Raw genomic sequence first — 21778 nt, 5'->3', positions numbered from 1 at the left:
GGGGATTAGCAGCAAGGAGAAGGCTATACAAGGGGGTAACAAAGCAAGATCCTCCACTAATTTTTACAGGGTCTCTTCCTCAAGGAAACTGACGAGACAGTTTCTTCAAAAACAAAGCATAATTTTTATTTAAAGGGGGAAACTCACATGTACAAGAAGTAATTCACAAGCATACAAGGTTCCTAGGAAAGCAGTAGTGAATTTGGAATAGATTTGTGGGAGAAAATTACGTATTCAGAGAGCAAAGTAGTCCACGGGGTTCTCTACCAGAAGAGGCTCAGAGAAGGAGACTCTGAGGGCACAGTACTCAGATCCAGAGAAGCATGCACAATTCAAGGGGGGCAAAGCCTGGGTTCTTATAGGACAAATCAAGCCCTGAGGCAGGGAGGTGGCTTGGCTATTAGGACAAAGACCTTAAAGGTCACCTCCTGAGACTGACAAAGGTATGAATACCTTTGATTGGTGCTACCAGGGTATGGCAAAGGAATTAGATTGGTTGCTCCTGGTTCTTTACAAAGAAACGGCAGTTAATTAAATGTTCCTGGAGATGGCTAATGAGTTTAAAGTTTTGATTAAATGTTCCCAGGAATAGTTTTTAAACTTATCAAAGCTGATTGACAGCCCTCAATTGCAGGACAGGATTTAATCAATGGTAAGAGGGGAGATTGGAATGTACAGGGTGGTGACTTGCAAGCATCTTTATTGTCAAGATAGCACATTCCATAACATAGAGAGACAGGAGCCAGTCATGCCCAATCACTCAGCTCTGCATACACATTCCATGCATGACTCCATCTGCCCACTACTTAAAATTGTTGCCAATTATCCCACAGTATTTAATCTGCCCTTTGTTGCTACTCTTGCAGATTCATGGCCTTTGTCTATATTCAGGTGGAGGTCATCAACTAAAGCCATCAGAGCCAACTTTGTCCCATAACCCGGCCTAAAGGCAGACTGAAAAAGTCCAGAGCACAGGAGTTATCTAAGAAAACCTGAAGTTGATTAGCTACAGCTCTTTCAGTCACTTTGCCCAGAAAGGGCAGGTGATAATTGGCTACATCATTTTTGTCTATGGATTTTTTTTAAATGGAGAGTTCATTTAATTTATTTAAAGTATTTCCTCATCCTTGTAGTAATTAAAATAATTGTTGTGGTGGCTTGCATTAATTAAGATAATAAAACCAATAATAACTTTAAATCAAATTAGAATACAGAAGCAAAAATACTAAAAGCCCTTTAAAACAGTAAGGATCAGTCAGCAATCCAAAGACTGGTACCTGAAATCAACTGGGTACAGCCAACCATCCATAGACTTTGCTCAGTGGGACTTTCCTGCTTCCCCTCATGCTGCAGCCAGCTGAACCACCTGTAATTTTATTCCCAGGGGGTCAACACTCTCAGGGACAGCATAGGGTAGAATATGAGGGTCTGCAGGGGAAGGGGAAATCTGCAGAAATTGCAACCCCTCCTCCCTTCTGAAAATGGAAATGCCATTCTGTCAGAGAAACTGTGTGCTAGTTTGGTGTAGTGGTTAAGAGTGTGGGACTCTACTCTGAAGAACCAGGTTTGATACTCCACTTGTTCACTTGAAGCCAGCTGGGTGACCTTGGGTCAGTCACAGCTTCTAGCTCTCTCAGCCCCACCCACCTCACAGGGTGTTTTGTTGTGGGGATAATACTGACATACTTTGTAAACCTCTCTGAGTGGGCATTAAGTTGTCCTGAAGGGCAGTATTTAAATCAAATGTTGTTGTTGTTGTTAACTGCACCATTGGCTGCACCCCAGCATGTCCCTGGAACGTATATGCGATGCCAGACAAATAAAGTTTCCACTATTTCTGAAGAACTGGAGCGATTTCTATTGATAAACCTCTCCTGAGACATTGTTGCACAGCTTGAGGGCGACATGCAGCTATTCTGACTGCCCTTACCAGTGGAACACAGAAAAGGATCTTGATAGATAATTCAAAGAGCAGCTGGATGTATGTGTGTGGGAGCTCATATGCAGACAGATGTTCTCTGAGGTATGCAGGTCCCTGGACATGAAGGGCTTTAGAGCTAACTAGCTCTTTTTTTTTTTGCTTGAATTTTTTAATAAACTTGTTAATTGTAAATTATTATAACATAACTTTCATAACAGTGAACATTCATAACAGTAACAAGAGTAAACACTCAAATAACATATTTTCAAGTTTTGATCAGAGATAAAGGTAAATAGTAATATATATAGATAACAACATTTCACTAAAACAATTTTAGATTTCTATTTTAGAGATATTTCTTGAATTTGTTAAGTGTTAGACTGTGCAAAGTCTTCTGAATTGTCAATTTGTCCAGTACTGGATGCCATTTCTCCTACAAATTAGATTGGTCTTGTTTATTTTTCTGAACGTGGTAAATCGTCAGATATCTTATCAAGAATTAAATAGTTCCATATTCTGTTGAACCATTGTGTTAAAGTATGGGGCCTGGGATTTTTCCAGTTGGTTGTTAGTAGGCTTTTGGCAGCTGTTAGCAAGATTGCAATCTGTGCTCTTTTTATAACTGGTATATCAATATCATGCCAATAATTTAATAATATTAGTTCTGACTGGGCTGGTATATTACAGCCAGTAAAATTTTTAATTTGTTGTATTATTTTGCTCCAGAAACCTTTTATCATTTTGCAGGACCACCAGTAGTGGAGGAAAGTTTTCAATTCCCCACATAGTCTCCAACATAGAGGTGCAATAAATGGGTATACGTTATGGAGTTGATTTGGCGTCATGTAACACCTCATAAGTAATTTGTATGATATTAGTTGTATGTTGGTGGATTTTGAAGTGAAGATATTGGATTGCCATATCTTGTCCCATTGTGATTCATTCAGTGTTATAGAGCAATCTCTGTGTCATAGTTTTTGATAGTTTAGAAGAGTATTGCTATCTATTTGTATTAATATCTTACATAATTTGGATAGTAGTCCTTTATATGAAATAGAGTTTGAAGTGGAAGGATTTTTAAAAGGTGAAGGTGGTCTTTAACAGGTTTTTGTGGATCTCTGGCCTTTTGAGTAAGTAATTAATCTGAAAGTATTCATACCAGTATAGTCTGATGTTTGTTTTCCAAGTAATGTTTTCCTAAGATATAACCATTTTTGGAAATGTTGATGAATCAAATGAGACCAGCTCGTCTCCAATATTTAAAGGTGTTTGTATGATAACCTGAATTAAACCAGCTCTGACCCACAAAGCTGGTCAGAGGTGAGTAACCTTGTGCTAAGACTTTTTTTTCTGTCCCAGATTATAATTGTATTATTGAGGAGGGGGCTCAAATTGATTATAGTAGGGCATTCTGCTGGAGAGTTCCAAATAGTTTCTCTAAATGATTTGGGATAGAGATATTTTTCTTCTAATTCTTTCCAATCAGGTATATATTTATAATTATATTGTCTTATTAATTTAGATAGAAATGCTGCTTCACTGTATAGTTTTAAATCAGGGAGTGTTAAACCATACAGATTGGTTGGTCTGCGCAGCGTGTTAAAATTTACTCATGGCTTCTTATAACACCAGATAAACTCGTTTAAAGTTTTTTGTCATTTTCTAATCCGTGAGTCTGGAATAGAAACTGGGACTAGAGATGGGCACGATCTCAAAAAAATTAACGATCCAGCTGATCGTGGATCGGCACCGGTGACAATCCCGAATTAACAATCCACACCGATCATCTCCCATTCCCAATCCGTGGATCGTGGATGCCAAAGCGGGGCACGCTTTGTGGAAAGGTGGGTTGTGGAAAGGTGGGTTGTGGCGGCGGCCGACTCTCTCAGTCTCTCTCTCTCTCTCCAAAGGCTATGTGGAAAGGTGGGTTGTGGCGGCGGCCGACTCTCTCAGTCTCTCTCTCTCTCTCTCTCCAAAGGCTAGCAAGTAGCAAGCAAGAGCTCTGTCCCACTCCACTGCTTGCAGAAAGTGAAACCCAGCCTGGGAGCCCATGGCATGGGTCCCATTCAGCAACACAGGAGGTCTGTGTTTGGCCGTCAGAGCTGCCTATCAGGGTTTGCAGGGATGAGATTGGAGTGCCCATGGCTACAGAACACCCCCTTCCCCCTCCCTCCCCTGGGTGTCTTCTCCCAACTTGTGACTGCTTTGCTGCTCCGTGGTTGGAAGGAAGCCCTGCTGATCAAGGAAAGCTGGGCTTCCATTCGGGTTTCCAGGGCGACAGAAGGAGGGCAAACAGAGCTCAGACATTCCCCTGGCTCCATTGCCAAGGGAATAGATTGCTGGCGCCTGAGTGTCTGGATCCCCGATTCGAGCCCGATCGCCCTGATACAGGCCCCTCCTGATTGCTGGATCATTGGCCGTGGACAATCACGATCCGCCGGTTCACGATCACGCGATCGCCATTATCGTGGGGTTTTTTCGATCGTAATGCGGATCATGTCCATCTCTAACTGGGACAGTGGTAAAAAAAAGTGTAGGAATTTTGGGAATATAAAAGTTCTAATTATTTGAATACATTCAAGCTAGGAAAGTGTTTCATCATTCTATTGTCTCAATGTGGTTTTGATTGAATTATTTAGTTCCTTGTGATTTAATTTTGGTATATCAGATTCCTTTTGTGGAATGTTAATTCCAAGGTATTTATCTATCTGCCCATCTGTAGGAAAATGTTCCTTTGATATAGTTTATTTGAGATTTTGATAATGTTTTGGATAAAGTGTGGTTTTAGAGCGGTTTACCTGTAGGACAGAGACAAAGCTAAATTGTGTGTTTCTTCTAAAGCCTTTAATGTATGTTCTGAAACTGTAATAAATAAAAGCTATATCATCAGCAAATAGGCTAATTTTTATGTGAGTATTCTTAAGAGGGATACCTTTAATTTGTAAGCAAGATCTGATGATAAGTGCTAAAGGTTCAATTGCCAGGGCAAACATTAGGGGAGAGAGTGGGAAGCCTTGCCTTGCACCTCTTGATATATTAAAATCAGTGGAGTTTATGTCATTAATTGTTACCGGTGCTTTGGGATTTGCATAGAGAGTCAGAATAGTTCTTTGAAATTTTTAACCAAATCCCACTTGTGAAATAAGCATTCTCAAATATGGGATTTCCACCCAGTTGAAGGTTTTTTCAATGTCCAAGGATAGTATACAAGCTGAGTTAATTTTGAAGTTCTTACAGTATTATATAACATAAATAGTTTTGTAGATGTTATCCCTGCAAGGAATAAGACCTGATTGATCAGTGTATATATAATGAGGGATAATTTTGCTGAGCCTAGACGCTAAAATAGAAGTGAAAAATTCGTAATCCTGATTAAGGAGAGAATCTAGGAATTTTTTTTTTTAAGTAGCAGGCAGATGACTGGCTCTTTTAGTGGCCAGGGGAACATGCCCTGAATAAAGTGACTGATTTATAACAGACATCAAGGCCTCATTTATGTGGTCCTTACAAGATTTTACCAGCCAGGATAGGCAAGGATCTAGTGCACAAATGGTGGCCTTCACAGATGCCAGAATCTTGTCAATATCCATTATTGTAACTGGGTCAAAATGGTTCAGAAGCAGATCAGATGGTGTGTTAAGCATTTCTTCTGTCTTACCTATATTACAGCTGGTATCCAGACAAGGGTGCATTCATGCAATTTTATCAGCAAATTTTTTTGCTAAGTTGTCAAAGATAACTGTCTGCTCTTGACCCTGTTAACAGTTCAGATTTAATCACTCCATGTTCTGTATGTTTGCCAATTTATTCCAAGAAATGCAGAGATTTCATTAGTTACTACATATTATTAAATGCAGTGGAGATGAAATGTTAACCAGTCAGCTGATTGTTTAAAGGGATGACTGTAGGCATTGGTAGTTAAAGAAAGAAACTATGAGCATGTCAGAGGCAGACTTCTGCTAATTTGTTTTACTCAGAACAAGGGAGTGTCTGAGCAGATAGCATTACTGATAGCTTGGCATTTGAACACACATATGAACATGTGAAGCTGCCTTAGATGGAATCAGACCATTAGACCATCGAAATTAGTACTCTCTACTCAGGCTGGCAGCAGCTCTCCGGGATTTCAGGTAGAGATCTTTCATTTCACCTGCTACCTGAGCTTTAACTGGGGATGCTAGAGACTGGAACTGGGACCTGCTGCATGCCAAGCAGATGCTCTGCCACTGAGCGACAGCCCCACAAACCTCACAGAAAAAATGTCGTTCTCCAATTTGTTTTACAGTTAAAGATCATGACAACAACAGTCATATCATGGGTCACAGACTCCACCATCCAAGGCCAGCATCAGCATCCCCTGAGATAGGGCAGGTGCTGGGGTCCACCACTGCTGAACTCACACCCATGGGTGCCCATGTGGCTTTCTCCTGCCTAGTCACTTATGAGCACTGTGCCACCAGCATTTCTGGTTACATGTGCTACCCAAGGCCATTGGGGAAAGGATGTGTGGGTGGCTATGAGCCCAGGGAGTGGGAAGGCTTGCAAGAGGCAGAAGGAAGGATCCGTAGGCAGGTGGGGGTAACTGGGCAGGATGGGAGGTGTGCGTGGAGGAGCTGGTGGTGAACCAAAGAGGAAGTAGGGCCTGTGATCATTCTCTGCTCTGGGCTGTGCAAAACCTGGAGCCTAAGTTATGGTTTTGTCCTCTCCTGGTTGTAAAAAAATGAAAATCAGACTGAGCTAGAATAGAATATTCTCATTTGCTCCCCCTGGACTAGCATTAGCATACCCTGAGGTGGAGCAGCTGCCAGGGCCCAGGGCTTCTCTTGGAGCCCACTGTCATGCACCTACCCTACCACCTTCATGCACTTCCTCATTTTGTTTTCTTGAAGTATTCCCTCACTTGTGCTACCAGCATCACTGGGGAAAGGCATACGGGCAGTAAATGGTGATGGTGCTCCTGGTGGCCATGGCAACCACACTCCCAGCTGCATGCACCAGCCAGTATAGTGAAGGAAAGGGTGAGTAAGCGGTGCAGGCAACTGAGCACAGGCTGTGGGAAGGTTGCAAGCAGCAGAGGGATGCACACAGGCAGATGGGGAGAACGCGGGTGGGGGTGAAAAGGGAAGCATGAGGGGGGCTAGTGGTGGGCAAATGGAGGCCCCTGAGCACTGGCTGCCCAGAGCCCCCAAACCTGGAACTAGCCCTGTTCTCCCACCATCTTTTCTCCTCTGTCTCACTGCCTACTGTGCTGTGGGTTCAGGGTGCTGTTATTTCTGGGGACAGACAGAAGTGGCCAGCCCTACCTTCCTGGGAGCTTCATATGCAGCCCCACAAACCTCACAGAAAAAAAATGTCATTCTCCAGTTTGTTTTACAGTTAAAGATCACAACAACAACAGTCATATCATGGGCCACAGACTCCACCATCCAAGGCCAGCATCAGCATCCCCTGAGACAGGGCACTAAGTATACTGAGAGGAATGCAGGCTCAGGAAATTTGCCTTGGCAGGCATTTTGAGGACTTCATTTCCTCAGGGAATGGTGCCTCAGATGTGCCAAAAAAATGAAGAACCTGAGGCGGAGAGCTTCTTTGGTCTGCTAGACTACCAGATCCCTTCCAGCCTGACTGCGTTGCTGTAAGCAGCAGCCCTATAGCACAGTACAATACAGTTAAAACAGGCAAGTAAGCTTCTAAGGAGGTGGGTTATACCTAGAAGCACCCTTACCACACCTCTCTTTATAGGAAACAGGAATAATCTAAAAGCTATCTTTAATGCTCTCTTCCATAACAGTGTAAAATATTTCCTTTTTCGCCTTTTGGTTCACAAAAGTGCTTCCCAAGTTCAGACATGATTTCAGAATATTTCTGATCCAGTCCTAAGTCTACCACCAAGTCCACTCTCACACAAACCCACCCCACCATTTTTTTTTCTAAAGGACCTGTAGAGATGCAGCCTTTTGTGTACAGAACTGATGCCAGAGAGTGGCTACAGTTATATTCAACTATCTTGGCTGAGCAAGTCCGTGGGGCTTGGAGGGTGGGAGAGTATACCCATAGGTTACCCCATAGAGCTCAGATTGAGTTGCCAGCTCTGAGTTCGGAAATTTTTGGAGGTTTTGGGGTTGGATCCTGGGGAGGGCAGTGTTTGGGGAGGAGAGGGGCCTCAGCAGAGTATGATGCCATAAAGTCCACATTTCCCTTAGTGTGAAACTAACGGAGCTTCCATCACCTTGTTTCTAATAAGAGGCATATGTTCCAATACTCTTTGGCTTACAGGGCAGAATGCTCAGATAGACTAGACTTGTTTTCTGTAGATTAGTATTAACCGTATATCTATTATACCGTTTTCTATTATACGGCTTATCGCTTTAAGAATCTAAATGGAGCAGTTGTGACGAATCGCCTATTTAGCTAGTTGGCAACCAGTTGTTAGCTACCAAGGAGGTCTTTTTGGAAGAAATACACTTCAGAATTATCTGTGACTATGGACTCAATAATATATGTGAGTTTTTGTATAATTAATCCTTTATTTAATTTATTATGGATTGGGTAAATAAGAGTACAAAGTTGTTTGCTGCTGGTTGTTGCAGTTTATGGAGAGTGGGCTATAAACACCGCACATTAAGATCCCTGGAAACAAGGTTTTGCAAGCCAGCCCCTCGTCGAGCGGGGCCATGAGGGCATCTTCTCCCCTGTAAAAGGAAAAAAGAGGAGTTAACAGCACTGAAAGATTATAGCACATAGATATTTTATTGGACTTACCTGAGATTTACACACCCTATCATTTTGTGAACTCTTATCTTGATTGATGTGCATTCAGTTCATGACTCAGATTCTCTATTTGTACATTCATTTATTCTTACACTTTGTCACTTTATTAGATGTATTGGTGGTCCAGATAACTGATAATTGACACTAAAAATGTTTGCTATTTCTCTACAAATGTTTGTTAATGTTGGTTGTAACGTGCATATTATGACTTTTCCCCCTAGCATCTTTCTTTGTACATTAGAATACTGTCTATTTGTGTTATTATGCATATCATTTCATTTTGAATTCTTAGTAGTTAGGAAGTTACAGTGGGATTTCTCATTGTCAGTGTGGCTGTTTATCGTAACTCTCTAGTGTGTTTGGTCAGGTGAATAGTGGCAGGGGGCAGAGGCTGTGAGTGGAGGATCTCTTGCCCCCATTGGGGGACTAGCAGCCCTACTTCAGGCACTACCAGGAGGCTGGCAATCCTACACATATTTAGCTTATAGTTTTCCCAACCCTACCCTCCGACCAGTCTGGTTGTGCTGGTAGTTTCTGAAAATCAGGAGCATGAGCTTCTCAGCCTTGGAGGCAGATGCAAACATCTCCAAGACTTGTCTGCTTCTCTGATACCAGCCATTTGGGAACGTAGCTGTGCTGAAGCTCCTCCACTGAGGATTTATAGGCTTAAAAGTTGTGAAATGTGCCCTAGAAGTACCATGAAGAAAGCAGAGGTAAAAGCTGACTTAGGAGCCCTGTGAAGCAGAGTTACTTAATTATTCCTGCAGTCCTTGCTAAGACCGAAGAACTGCCTCCCGCTGGTGATCCCAGGAAGTAGTGCTCTGTCCCGCTTCCTCTCCCAATGGCCAGAATCAGCCATCTGTCAAGGCTGCCCTCCTCCTATGAGTGAGGAGTTGTAGACTTCTCAGCAAATGAAGTCAGTGAAAGAATGGCTGGGTGCTACAACTCAAAAATTTACACAGCAGCAGCACAAATTCCACATCTGAACCACCCATGAAAAATGGCCCTCTCAAGTATGCCTTCTGCATGGCCTTAAAATGTCATGACAATTTCAGTGTCGTCCCGATTCACTTTCTCCTCCTCAAAAAGGCAGCAGCAAGAATGTGTGATCATGTAAGAGACAGAATGTCTACAAAAGGAAGTACTTAACAAGTGATTAAAAGGTGGAATTTTCTGCCAGAGGATGTGGCCATGGCTACAGGGATAGATGGCTTTAAAAGTGGATTAGACAGAGTTGTAGATGATAGTTCTATCAGTGGCTTTTAGTCATGGTAACTAAAAGAAACTTCTGAATACCAGTGCCAGGATGGCTTTGGCATCTGTGTCCAATCACTGGCCCTCCAAAGTAACTGGTTGGCCACTGTGAGAGACATGATGCTGGACTAAATGGACCACTGGTCTGATCCAGCAACGCTCATCTTTACATAGATCATTAGCACACACCAAAATATTTCCCAGAAAGTATCCTCGATTAGATAAAAACTCACACAGTCAGGGAAGAATTCTTTCTTGTAAGTTAGGCTAAAAATGACTGCTCCCGAAACCTTAAATTTCGTTACTGAAAACAGAGCAATATTTAGGCTCAGAAAGTAGGTGGCTCCAACTTGGAAATTCAATGAATGCCTTTGAGACAGCTTTCTCTTGGGGAAGAAGATGTAACCTAGACATATGAGGGATCCCTTGAAACAGCAACCAAAACCAAGTACCCTAGTGTTTCAAAATATTTGGGTTAAATGAACAAAATAAAATTGAAAAAGCTTTGAACTGAGTTTAATGATGGCAATTTGTACAAAGCAGACAGTATTTCCTCCAACATAGCTAGTCACAACCAAGTCCCATCAGCTAAACACTACCTAGCAAGCCTGGCCTGCTCTTCCATTAGCTAAAGATGTTTTTATTCTGATGAGCAGGATTAAAAGAAAAATATATACATAAGCAACTATTCTATTAATGTGTACATAAATTAGTTCACTCGTATTACCTCTACAGACAGTATAACAAAGAAATAATATCCATATCAGATAAAGTGGATCTTTTTATAGATGATACCAAAGAAAACAAACAAAGAGCCTCTGCCTTTGAAATGTAATATGATTTTAAACAACATACATGACTGATGCATTTTAGCAGTGACTTGCTAGAACGTTGAAAAAGTGAAAAACTTCATCCTTATCCAAGACAGCCACTTCTGTTGAACATTCAGTACATTTTACTGGGTGATATATCTCCTCCTCCTCTTCCTGTTTTTCCAGGCCAGCAACAGATTCAATACTCTGTTTAATTTTCTTGTGCACTCTCTTTGTCTTCTTGTTCAATGGGCCTTTGTATTTCAAAATCTCCTCTTTGATAACAGTGCAGTTCATCACAAACATTGCTCTGTACTGAGTTCTGTATGTTTCATGTCTAAAAATAAAGGGAGAAATGCAATCATATTTAACTGGTAGAATACTACAAAACCAGTAACTATTAAGTCTTGAAACCAGGAGATTCGCAGGTGAGGAAAAAGGAGAAAAAAAAAGTCCTGTACATATGCCAGAAAAACAGTACATTGGCACATTAGAAACTGGTTCATTTAAAAAGGTCATTGTAATCCCCAGCATGCCTCTAATGTGTAGTGGCTAGATTGCTGGACTATTACCTGGGAGACAGAGTGTGCTGGGTGACCTTGGGCTAGTTGCACACTCGCAGCCTAACCCACCTCATACAGATGCTGTGAGGATAAAATGGTGGAAAGCAGAACAACTTAAGCTGCTTTGGGGCCTCAATGAAGAAAATGGTGGGGTATAAATGAAAGAAACCTGTAGTAGACTTACCAGTGAAAGCTCACGCCCCCAAAACTGCTTGGTTTATGAAGGAATTACAACACTCTCTCCCTATAAAGTGTTAATTTTTTTTCAAGAGCAGCCATGAACCTCCATTCTGTCATTACCTGGCAGTGGCAGCAAGAAAAAAAGAGTGCTCTTCCATTGGGCCTTAACAAGCTACAGTTCCCATGATATCTGGCATCCTGGACTGATAGAACACTGTCTCATGGGAAGAGGGGCATTTTTGTCCAATTCCCCCTCCTTATTGCAGCCCTGTGTCTTGTCCGCATTTTGTCATGAGGCTCCCATCACCCTAGCACTGACATTTGGGGAGTCTTTGGAAATGGGAAGGGAAACATTTGGAAATGGGAAGGGAAACATTTACCTTCAGAAGCACTTTACGTGTTATAGGATCTAGACCAATCTACTTAGAAACAGTTTTATTGCACCTCATGATAGAAAACAGGGTTATTTTTTTGTTCAGTTACTTCACTGTTGGCAAGCATAACTTTACACATATTTTTTCTCACCATGATCATGAAGGGCTGTTTCAGCAAATATTCGAAGCAGCAGTTTTTAACAAGCATACCTCTACTATCAGGTAAACATAGTTAATGATATGGTTACCTCCCTTATTGTGTAAACAGTAACTCAGTTCTTACAAGGCCAGTCCATGAAAGCTGAACAGAGATAGCTGAAATTACAATGTGGCTGTATAAACAAATCTTTGCTTACATAATCAACAGAAACTAAAAATACATGGTACACATGACTTATGGTTCAGTAATTACCTCTGACAGTCGAGGCATAATGTAGTCATGCAGGCAGGACAGTTCAAAACAGCATCACTGCTGGGAATGACTGGAAGTTTGGCTTGCTTCCCTTCAGTCTGAGCACTTCTTATATTATGGTATCTGCAACAATACAGTATACAGGCATGGAAATAATTTTGACTGGTTAGGCATCTTTACTGAACATACCAAACCCTGCACCTTAAGCACAGACCATTGTTTATTCATTTTATCATCTGCCTTTCTCACTGAGACTCAAGGTGGATTACAGAATAAAACTGTTAAATCAGATAGCATAAGACTACGAGCATTTCATGTTCGCAAATCTGCATGAAAAATTCAAATTGCTCCCCCCAAGCAGTTATGTTTTTCTCTCCATTTTAGTACTCATCTTTCAACTTCATATACACACACAGTAAAACAGTCACAGGGGGTCAATTTACTATGTAGGGGCTACTTCCTCATAGTATAACCTTATCTTGCTCTTGGAATGCCCAAATACCACCCATTATAAACATCCCTGCTTAGGTTTGGGGCTTCATAGGCAGTTAAGGGCAGTCACTACACCCCACCTGTCTAGTTCCTAATTATCAGGCAGAGAGCCCTGACCAAAATCTACACAGGGTTCTCTCTCTCCTTTTGCTAAGGACTTTACCAGACAGGCAGCCAGCTCTCTATATTCACTACTCTTCACCCAGTAAAGCTCAGGGCTACTGGAGATTCAGTATATACTTCCTCTATATGCTGCCACTATTTACTTAATCAGGCCCACTGGTGGGCAGTACATCTCACCACTTCATGCATGCAACTTGGAGCTTTACCACATTCCTTCATGCCCGCAGCCTCTTCCAAACTTCAGAAAAGATTATTCCCAAGGTTGCAGAAGCCACAAGGAAGAAGAGTGTCACAATTTGGAGGGAGGGAAGAACAGTGTGAAATCTTTCCTTCTCCTTCTATAGGTATAGCTCCACAGAGAAAAGGGGTTGACTTCATCCCCTTGTTCGCTCTCACTCCAGTCTCCCAACACACACAGCTGTTCCCTCGCATGGATCCTGCAAATTCAGGAATTATCTTTTGGGAGTTGGAAGGAGCTGAAGGAATGGAGAGGAATGTAGGAAACCTTATATGAAGATACACACCATCTGAATTATTAAAATAAAACCATGGTGCAAAATAAGTTAAACATAGCCATCTATACTATAATTTATTCTAAAGGCAACAAAAACATTTAGGTTGGGTTTAAAACCATATGCAAGGGGCTACGTTACTGCCTTAACTCTAGTGCTGTAGCATGAAGTAGTAAAAAGAATAAGAGGCTCTAAGATGTAGTCCCCAAAATCCTATTAGATGCCCTGTTTATATCCACAAATAGATTCCTGATACTATATGAAAACGAGCATCCTGCACTGTAATATCCCATCAAACGAGAAAGTCTTTCACTTTCTACCCATCACTGTCAATTATGTCCAATGTTAATCTAACCCTCCCTCCTCTGGATGCTGAGAACTTACTTTCTGAAACTGTCACTTCTCTATCCAGTACTTAGCTCAGAGTGAATGAACTTAGAGCCCCTTCCATATCTGAACACTGTCTACCTTATCTAAATGCTATTTAGCACCTGAAGTTCACTTTCAGTGCAATCTTACACACAGTTACTTCAATCTGATCCCATTAAAATAATTGTGCTTCAGTTGAAGTAACTCTGCAGAGCATGGGACTGTTTGTTTCTTAATGTTTCAGAAAAGGGGTATGCTGTGATATGGAGCACTGTAAGTTTAAACAAATGATCAGTTTTCTAGCTGTTTGCTGTCCTCAATGAAAGGTGCAGGTTGGCCTCAAAACATTTAGTGCATTCTCAAAGACTAAGACAAATGTTCTACTCAGCCACACTTATTCGGGTTCTCTTTGTTTGCTACAAAACTTATATTCCACTTCTCGGAATAAGAAACAACCATAGTTGCCATATTAAATAAATAATATATACACACTGGAGTCACAATGTGAAATTTTAGTAATCTTGTATAATAAAATATGTCAATTTTGAGCATCCTCATGGTTCAAAACAAATACTCCACTTTACCTTCTTCTTTGCCTGTCTACCCATTCCTGATCTCTTTTATCTTCTTCTGGGTCGTAGAGCAACTCATCATTAGTTGGAATTCGACGCTGTTTATGCTTTCTTTTTTTCTTGACTTCTTGCGAAACTGTCAAGTTTACATAAACATCAAAAAATAGACAAAGAACTGCAAATCTTTCATTATGTTAGCATTCCCATCCAACTTCCTGCAATTAAGCCATCAAAAAGTGAGAATAAAGCTTCTGATCATCCTATAAGTGACTTCCTTAGAAGAATTAATGCAGTCCAACCTATAGAAGATACAGCCTCTGTAATTTTGATAGAGCATGGCCCTACAGTCTTGGATTCCCTACTGGATACATTAGGCTCAGCTCTAAAGAAATAAGAAAGGAATTTGCGGAATTTTACCAAACATTATATAAAGAGGAAAAGAAAAGCATTAGTAGAGTAAGTTTGGAAACCAAGGTTGAGGAAGATGATAGACTAGGGTTAAATGAAGAAATCTCTTTGGAGGAAATTGAAGAGGCGGTAAGAACATTTAAGAGAAAGAAGTCCCCGGGATTAGATGGGTTTACTATGGATTTTTATAAAGAAAATTGATATTATGGGCCCAGAAATGAAAAAAAGTATTTAATAATATTTTAGAAGGGGGAAAGGCTCCAGAGATGTGGAAATTAGCAGAGACAGTAGTGATAGGAAAACCACAGAAGGACCCTACAGAGGTGGGTTCATATAGACCAATCAACTTATTGGATTCAGACTATAAAATATTTACAAAGATTTTGGCAAAACGCTTGGAAAAGGTTCTGCCGAAAATAATCAAAGAAGACCAATATGGATTCATAAGTGGAAGATATATAGGGCGCCCTATACGAAATGTGTTAAACGTATTAACAAGTAGGACAAAAGGGAAATTGGCTTTACTGAAATTAGATGTATATAAGGCCTTTGATACTATAAGGCATACGTTTTTATGGAATATTATGACGAAGGCAGGAATAGGAGAAAACTTTGTGAGGGCGGTTCAAGAATTATATAAAGAGGGGAAGGCAGTGGTAAGGGTGAATGAGGGAGTCTCTGAACAATTCAATATACAAAGAGGCGTTAAACAAGGTTGCCCACTCTCACCACTACTTTTTGTGATGGGAATGGAGTACCTGGCGGATAGGATAAGAAATTCAGTAAGGATACAAGGATATAAAAAGGGTAAGGAGGAAATTAAAATAAATATGTATGCAGACGATATTTTACTAATACTGGTAAACCCACTGGAGGGAGTAAGAGAACTTTTGATTATCTTGAAGGATTTTAAAGAGGAGTCTGGATTGGGAGTGAATATGGACAAGTCTGAAATTTTATTTTGGGATGTAAACGGAGAGGAAAGGAAGGAAATAGTAAAAATGACAAGGATGGACTCTAGGAGAAAAAAAATTAAATACTTGGGAGTGAATATTATTAAAAATGTTGACAGGATTCCAGATGTGAATTATACAGAAGTATGGAGGAAGGTTAAGAAAGATATGAGAGCTTGGAAAAATAAGAATTTGTCTATCTTAAATAAGGTTAGGGCAGTTAAGATGTTTCTGGTGCCAAAACTATTATATTTATTTCAAGTAATTGCGCTTCCGATAAGAACAAATTGGTTTAAAACCTGGAATAAGGTGCTTAAGAACTGGATTTTTGGAAGCAAAAGGGCTAGAACTCCAGATATAGTAAATTATGCATCACAGGAGGAGATGGGATGGGGGATACCAAATTTGGAGTTGTATTATGAGGCGTTTCAATTGAAATATTTAATAGAGATTGGATATAAGGATAGATTTAAATGGGTTAGGATGGAGAATGAGGTAAATAATAGAATAAGAAGAGAGGGGATCTTTAATAGGAATGTTCAGATGGCTTATAAGAAGGCGATTGGTCCAAGGAAAACGGCGTTAAGTATTTGGAAAAGATGGTATAGGAAATGGATGCTGGGTCTTTCAAAGTGGACTCCATTAAAATATGTAAATAAGGATTATACAGACACCGGTGGGTGGAAGAAATTAGAAGAATTTGGATTTAATAGATTAAAAGATATGTTTGTTGAAGGTGGGACTTTAGTGGCAAAAAATAACGTGCTGGAGAAAATAGGAAAACAATACTGGTTGGAGGTGCATGGATTATACGAGTTAATTAAAACTGAAAAAGTGGAGGAGATAACTGGGGTAAAAACAGAAATGGATGATATACTAAGTAAAAGACAAATAAAAGAGAAAGGGCTAGCAGGGGCATTATATAAATTAATCATAAGAGAAAAGGAAAGGATGATAAGAATACTACAGAATAAATGGGAGCGAGAAGGCTTATTTTTTTTTTAAAGCTTTTTATTAATATTAACAACAAGTCATAACAATATCAACTGTAGGAGAACATACCAGATAACAATATACAAAACTATTTCCATAGTATAACTGGGACATAAGAAACTATTTCCAGTATATATATTCTATCTAACATACATTACACAAACTGCGAAAGTACAGGAAAGGGTATTAGTTGAATTACATCTCATGAGCAAGCTGACGTGACTACTCTTGTATCACAATGGCCCCCTGACCTCACACTTCTGGTTGTATGATTTCCTGAAAGGGCAGCTGCGATGCTAACAGCTCATTTCTGGCTAGATGATCTAAGAAAGGGAACCACTTGGCGAGAAGGCTTATTTCATCAGGAAACGATTCAAGAAATAATGAAAGGTATAAATAAAATTAAAAGGGATAAAGATAAAGAATTGGCTAGGAAATTTATATGGAAATGGTATAGAACACCGGCTAAGATATCATATATAGTTAAAGGAATGAGCCCTAAATGCTGGCACTGTGGCCAAGAAGTAGGCATATATGCTCATATGTGGTGGGAGTGTAATGTTGTCAAGGAATACTGGCAAAAGATTATAAGGGTAATTTCTGATTTATTTCAAGTGAATATAGAGGTTAATAGGGATTTGCTTGTCTCCGGAATATTGGGAAATAAAAGAGTAGATAGAAATAAGCAAGATTTACATAAAATCATGATTTTAGCCGGAATGGCTGTAATAGCATTGGGATGGAAGGATAAGAACAAATGGACAATGGAAAAATGGAACAATTATGTCTTTGAAGGTGTACAAGCGGATATATTTGTACAGATAACTGCTGATGAGACATGGGAGGATAAATGTCAAAAGATTATAAGTAAATGGTCCTGTTATAGGCACTGGGTGGAAAGGGGGGAAGCCAACCCAAGCATTCAAACCCGAATGAAGAATGTGTGCACATGGTTAAAGATATGAAGACATAATGGGTGGGGGTGGGGGGGAAGGGGTAAAAATAGCTGTATACGGTTCAATGTATGACTATGTATATATGTTATAACAATAAAAGCAAAAAAAACCAAAAAACCATCCTGTATGCCAAGGATGGTTTCATCCTTGCTAATCCTGTCTCCCAGTTAACACAGGGTGCTTCTGAGATTATGACATTTATGTAGCATAAAAAGGATATTGTTGTTAGAGGCACTTACAAAAACCTCTCCATGCACTTGTAACTTCTACTGATGACTAGATCACATCATGAATATGTATGTGATTCCATTCACCTTTACATTACATTTATTATTTTTACTTACGTAACTGATGCCTAGTGTCTAATGGAAATTAGGAGTGCCATTTTTCAAGCGGAGGAAAGAAGTGGGGGAGAGGATGCAAGCAGTTAGTGTATAGGTTAAAGATGAAAATCACTCTGAGCAATGCATACTTGACACAAAGATGATTACTTCCATCCTAAATAGTGTCTATGATGCAAGCCACTACAACTTCCATTGAATTAAGTTAGCTTGACATAGATGGGAGAGTTTCCTCATTTATGTGTACAGCTCTGTGTGAGAAAGAGGCTCAATATGAGTGGTATCACACTGGTCAACTCATTCTTGTTTTATTAGAAGTTTAAATAAAAGTAAGTTCATGATTCAACTCAGTCATTGTTAAACCCTTGTAAAAGGCAACATGCCATCATTTCTGTAGATACGAATGCTTATATAGGAGGATAGGGGACATTGTAAAGTTATCGATTATTTACCTACTTTGTCTTCTTCCTCTGAATCAGAATCAAAATAAATGTCATCATAGTACTTTGAAGTGGTGACAGTTCCAGATTGCCCAGCAGTAGAAGCTGCACCTAATCACAAAGTTGAACACAAAATATGTAGTCACCATGGAATCACTACAATGGAGCAGACATTTAAATATTTTCTTAGGGAGGCATCAGTTTGACATTTATTGTAAAACAGTTTATAAAGTTATTTCTATATTTTGATTCTATGTTTTTTGAAAGATGGCTGTTAGAAAACTATTTAATGTATACCAGACTTTCTCCAATGATTCACTGAAGCCTTCCAAAAACTAAAAGATTTCTAAAGATAAAATTACCAACAATGAACAGCTACCACTTGACAATACAATATTACAAGAACTGTAATGAATGTTTTTCGGGTTTTATACATAGAGTGAGAGAGTACATGAACATTTTATCTATTGGTAAAAAGGGATGTGGGGGATAAAACTATACACACTATAATCAAAGTTTTTAAAAAGTTGTGAGTTCACCTGATTGGCTGCACAGGTCAAATCAAAACTAAAGTTAACATTCTTATTTACGTGTCTCATGTGGTAACCGTCCTGAGCCTGTCTGATGTCTAGAAGTGTAATAAAATAAATAATAAATAAATAAAAGGGGTATTCTGCCCCAGAAGACTGTTCTGTTCCAGACAGCATTCGGTGGCAGGTAAACCATCTTAGCTGTGTTAATTCTGTGTACTAGCTTTTAACTTTGTATTTTAATTCTGTATTGGTTTTCACTTGTTGGAGACTTGTGATGTCTGTGTCCTGTAGCATTTGCTGGTCATCTCGAGGTTGCAGAGGTAAAGTGGGCATAATTATTTTAAAGCACCAGACTAAAATGGAACCAATAAATAATGCAAATGATGAAATGTTTCAGTGCTGCCACCCCTGATGGATAAGAATTAAATTCTGTTGAAAAATAATGGACAACAAAGTCCATGGCATAGTTCTCTGGGTGATCTAAAATGAGTGCATTAACAATTTTCAGAGTCTTTGGGTTTTTTTTCCTTAAATTTTTTTAAAAATAAGGGAAATACATGTGAAGTTCTACCTAAAGCTTTTGAGTTTGCATGAATTTAACATTTAAACCACACATGGTTCCCTCCCTTGAATATGTCAGTTATTTCCTTAAATATTTTAGTTGAAGTATTTGTTACGATCAGGACATAAAATTTATGTGAGGTACTTTCAAAGTCTGTTTACTCAATATAAGTAAAAATAAGTCATTAATTTTTTTTCTGGAAAATCCACAACATGGGTTGCTAAAACATCATTTTGTATGAAAAGAATAGATAATAAATGTGTATAAATCCACTAGACATTCTCTAAAGCTAGTGTAGGAAAACTTCTCTGTCAAGAAATAAAGTAAAAAGAAATTACAAGTAATTAAGATAGCCAGGTTAAATTAGTTTGGGTTTATGTTCCTTTTTCCCTCTATAAAATCACATCAATTGGAAAGAATGGCCACATGGACCTATGCAATGCTTTAAGGTGCTGGTCAACCATGAATGTGACAGAAGGCAGATTTGGATTAAGGAGAGGAAAAACGGGTGAGGGCCCCAACCTCCACATCCCAGGCAGCCTATCAGCAAGACTTTACACCGTAGGAGCCTCTCTCTCTCTGCTTCCCTCTTCCAACTGTATATTAAGCAAGGGAATGGGGGAAGAGGAGGAAAGGTATCACACCACTTAATATGCTGGATTTGATTTAGAGGTTTACAGTTGCCAATTACTCCTATAATGTTTTCCAAAAGAAATAATTAGTGAACACCAGAACTAGCATAAAATCAGTATAATCTAACATAACAAATATAGACACACTACTCATAATTTCATGAAGATATTTACCTGTAAGCTGCAACTTCCATTTGCCTTCAATATTTTTCATGGTGCAGTCCAGTTCAGCTTCCATTTCTTTTTGGAACTCATCTTCACTAGAGGATTCACTTTCTCCAGTCAGACATTCTCTTATCAGTTTGCGCTTCTGCTCTGGGGTGCCGTGTAAAAGCACATCCACTTCGTCTTCAGAGCTAAAAAATTATGGTGATAATAATAATGATAGTAGTTGTGCTTATATACCAAGGTTCTAGACACATTTGTGCCCCACTCAAAGCAGTAAACAGTCAGTGTTGTTATTATCTCCACAGTACAGTTGAGGAGCTGGGGCCGAGAGGAGTGGCTTCCCAAGGCCACCTGCTGAGATCATAGCAGTAGCGGGGTTTGAACTAGGAGATTGCTGATTTGCAGTCCAACCACATAATCACTATGCTATAACACCATATATATTCAGGACCACTATATCAAGACAAATGTGCCAGTTGTGTCACTAGTTTAGTAAAACTATTTGAAAGTGTTCCATGCCTTAAAAGCTTTAATTATAAGAGAGTAGTATTAATTCTAGAACAGCAGCTGCAAAATCATGTGGTTCTTTACAAGAACTCTGGTCCCTAGAGATGAATGTCTCAAGGCATACACAGGCAAACACTCACCTAAAGAACTGAAGCCAGTTCTACCTGGAGGTCTATGTGTGCAATGACTAGGAGACTTAACACGCATACAACCTTGTAACAAAAATGTACAGAAAAATGAGGACAAATGTACAGAAAAATGAGGACAATCACTTAGAGCCTCGTGTGATGGTGCTATAAAGTGCCCCTTTTTGTACATAAGGTGATACTTACTAAACCAAACAGTAAGCAGTCACAACGTACAGTAAATGTACATGTCTGCCAATCGTAAGGAAAACAGAATGAATATGAATACTCAAGTAATTGAGTTCATGCATGAATCAGATATGGGAACAGCACAGACGATGTCTGATCGAGAAAATCTCGAGGACAGCAAATACATCGTCATACGAATCAGGGCAAGAACACTTTGCTGGTTTCTCCGTCACCAAAATCAATAAACAGCGCGGGATGCCTGAAAGCGAAGTATCGTCGTCGTCGTTTTAAAGCCATCGATGGTGACAAAGAAATGTTTGGAGCTTTAGAAGCCCAAAAAAGCCAAAACCGACCTACCCCCCAATAAAGTACTATTCATTTTCTCACACGGCTTTAGTCCTATCCTCGCAATTCACCCCTGAAGAGCATTCCTCCCTGGAGTTCTCGCCACTCCCCCACCCACCCACGAGGGCCGGCCTCGCGTCGCCCCCCACCCCGACCTGCTCTGTGCCGGCTCCTCGTCGCTGGGCTCTTCGATTACATAGGGATCCTCCTCCTCCCGCAAGCGACTCATGACGACCCCTTCTTCCTAAACAAACGCCTCCGAGCTCCAGGC

General features: G+C 39.9%; 1 protein-coding gene across 2 annotated transcripts; it reads right to left on the bottom strand.

Moving 5' to 3' along the window:
• Positions 1–8448: 8448 nt before the first annotated feature.
• Positions 8449–21778, bottom strand: EAPP (E2F associated phosphoprotein). Of its 2 annotated transcripts, XM_054970015.1 has the most exons (7): positions 21663–21778; positions 20348–20529; positions 18459–18557; positions 14368–14491; positions 12288–12410; positions 10802–11095; positions 8449–8613 (listed from the first exon to the last, which is right to left on the bottom strand). In XM_054970015.1, the coding sequence occupies exons 1-6, from the start codon at positions 21734–21736 to the stop codon at positions 10816–10818; spliced, it is 882 nt and encodes a 293-aa protein (XP_054825990.1). In that variant the 5' UTR covers positions 21737–21778; the 3' UTR covers positions 8449–8613; positions 10802–10815. The 2 variants fall into 2 exon arrangements, with proteins under 2 accessions (XP_054825990.1, XP_054825989.1); XM_054970014.1 differs by lacking the exon at positions 8449–8613 and having other exon boundaries at positions 10441–11095.

Source organism: Eublepharis macularius, chromosome 2, assembly GCF_028583425.1.
Source record: "Eublepharis macularius isolate TG4126 chromosome 2, MPM_Emac_v1.0, whole genome shotgun sequence".
NCBI lineage: Eukaryota > Metazoa > Chordata > Lepidosauria > Squamata > Eublepharidae > Eublepharis > Eublepharis macularius.
This window is presented reverse-complemented; position numbering and strand designations above follow the sequence as displayed.

Excerpts from the sequence above, each read along its gene's own strand:
- EAPP (XM_054970015.1), bottom strand. The coding sequence starts at position 21,736 with ATGAGTCGCTTGCGGGAGGAGGAGGATCCCTATGTAATCGAAGAGCCC. Across the intron at positions 20,530-21,662 it reads GAGGAGCCGGCACAGAGCAG|CTCTGAAGACGAAGTGGATG; the intron begins GTCGGGGTGGGG and ends ATAATTTTTTAG. Across the intron at positions 18,558-20,347 it reads ATGGAAGTTGCAGCTTACAG|GTGCAGCTTCTACTGCTGGG; the intron begins GTAAATATCTTC and ends CTTTGTGATTAG.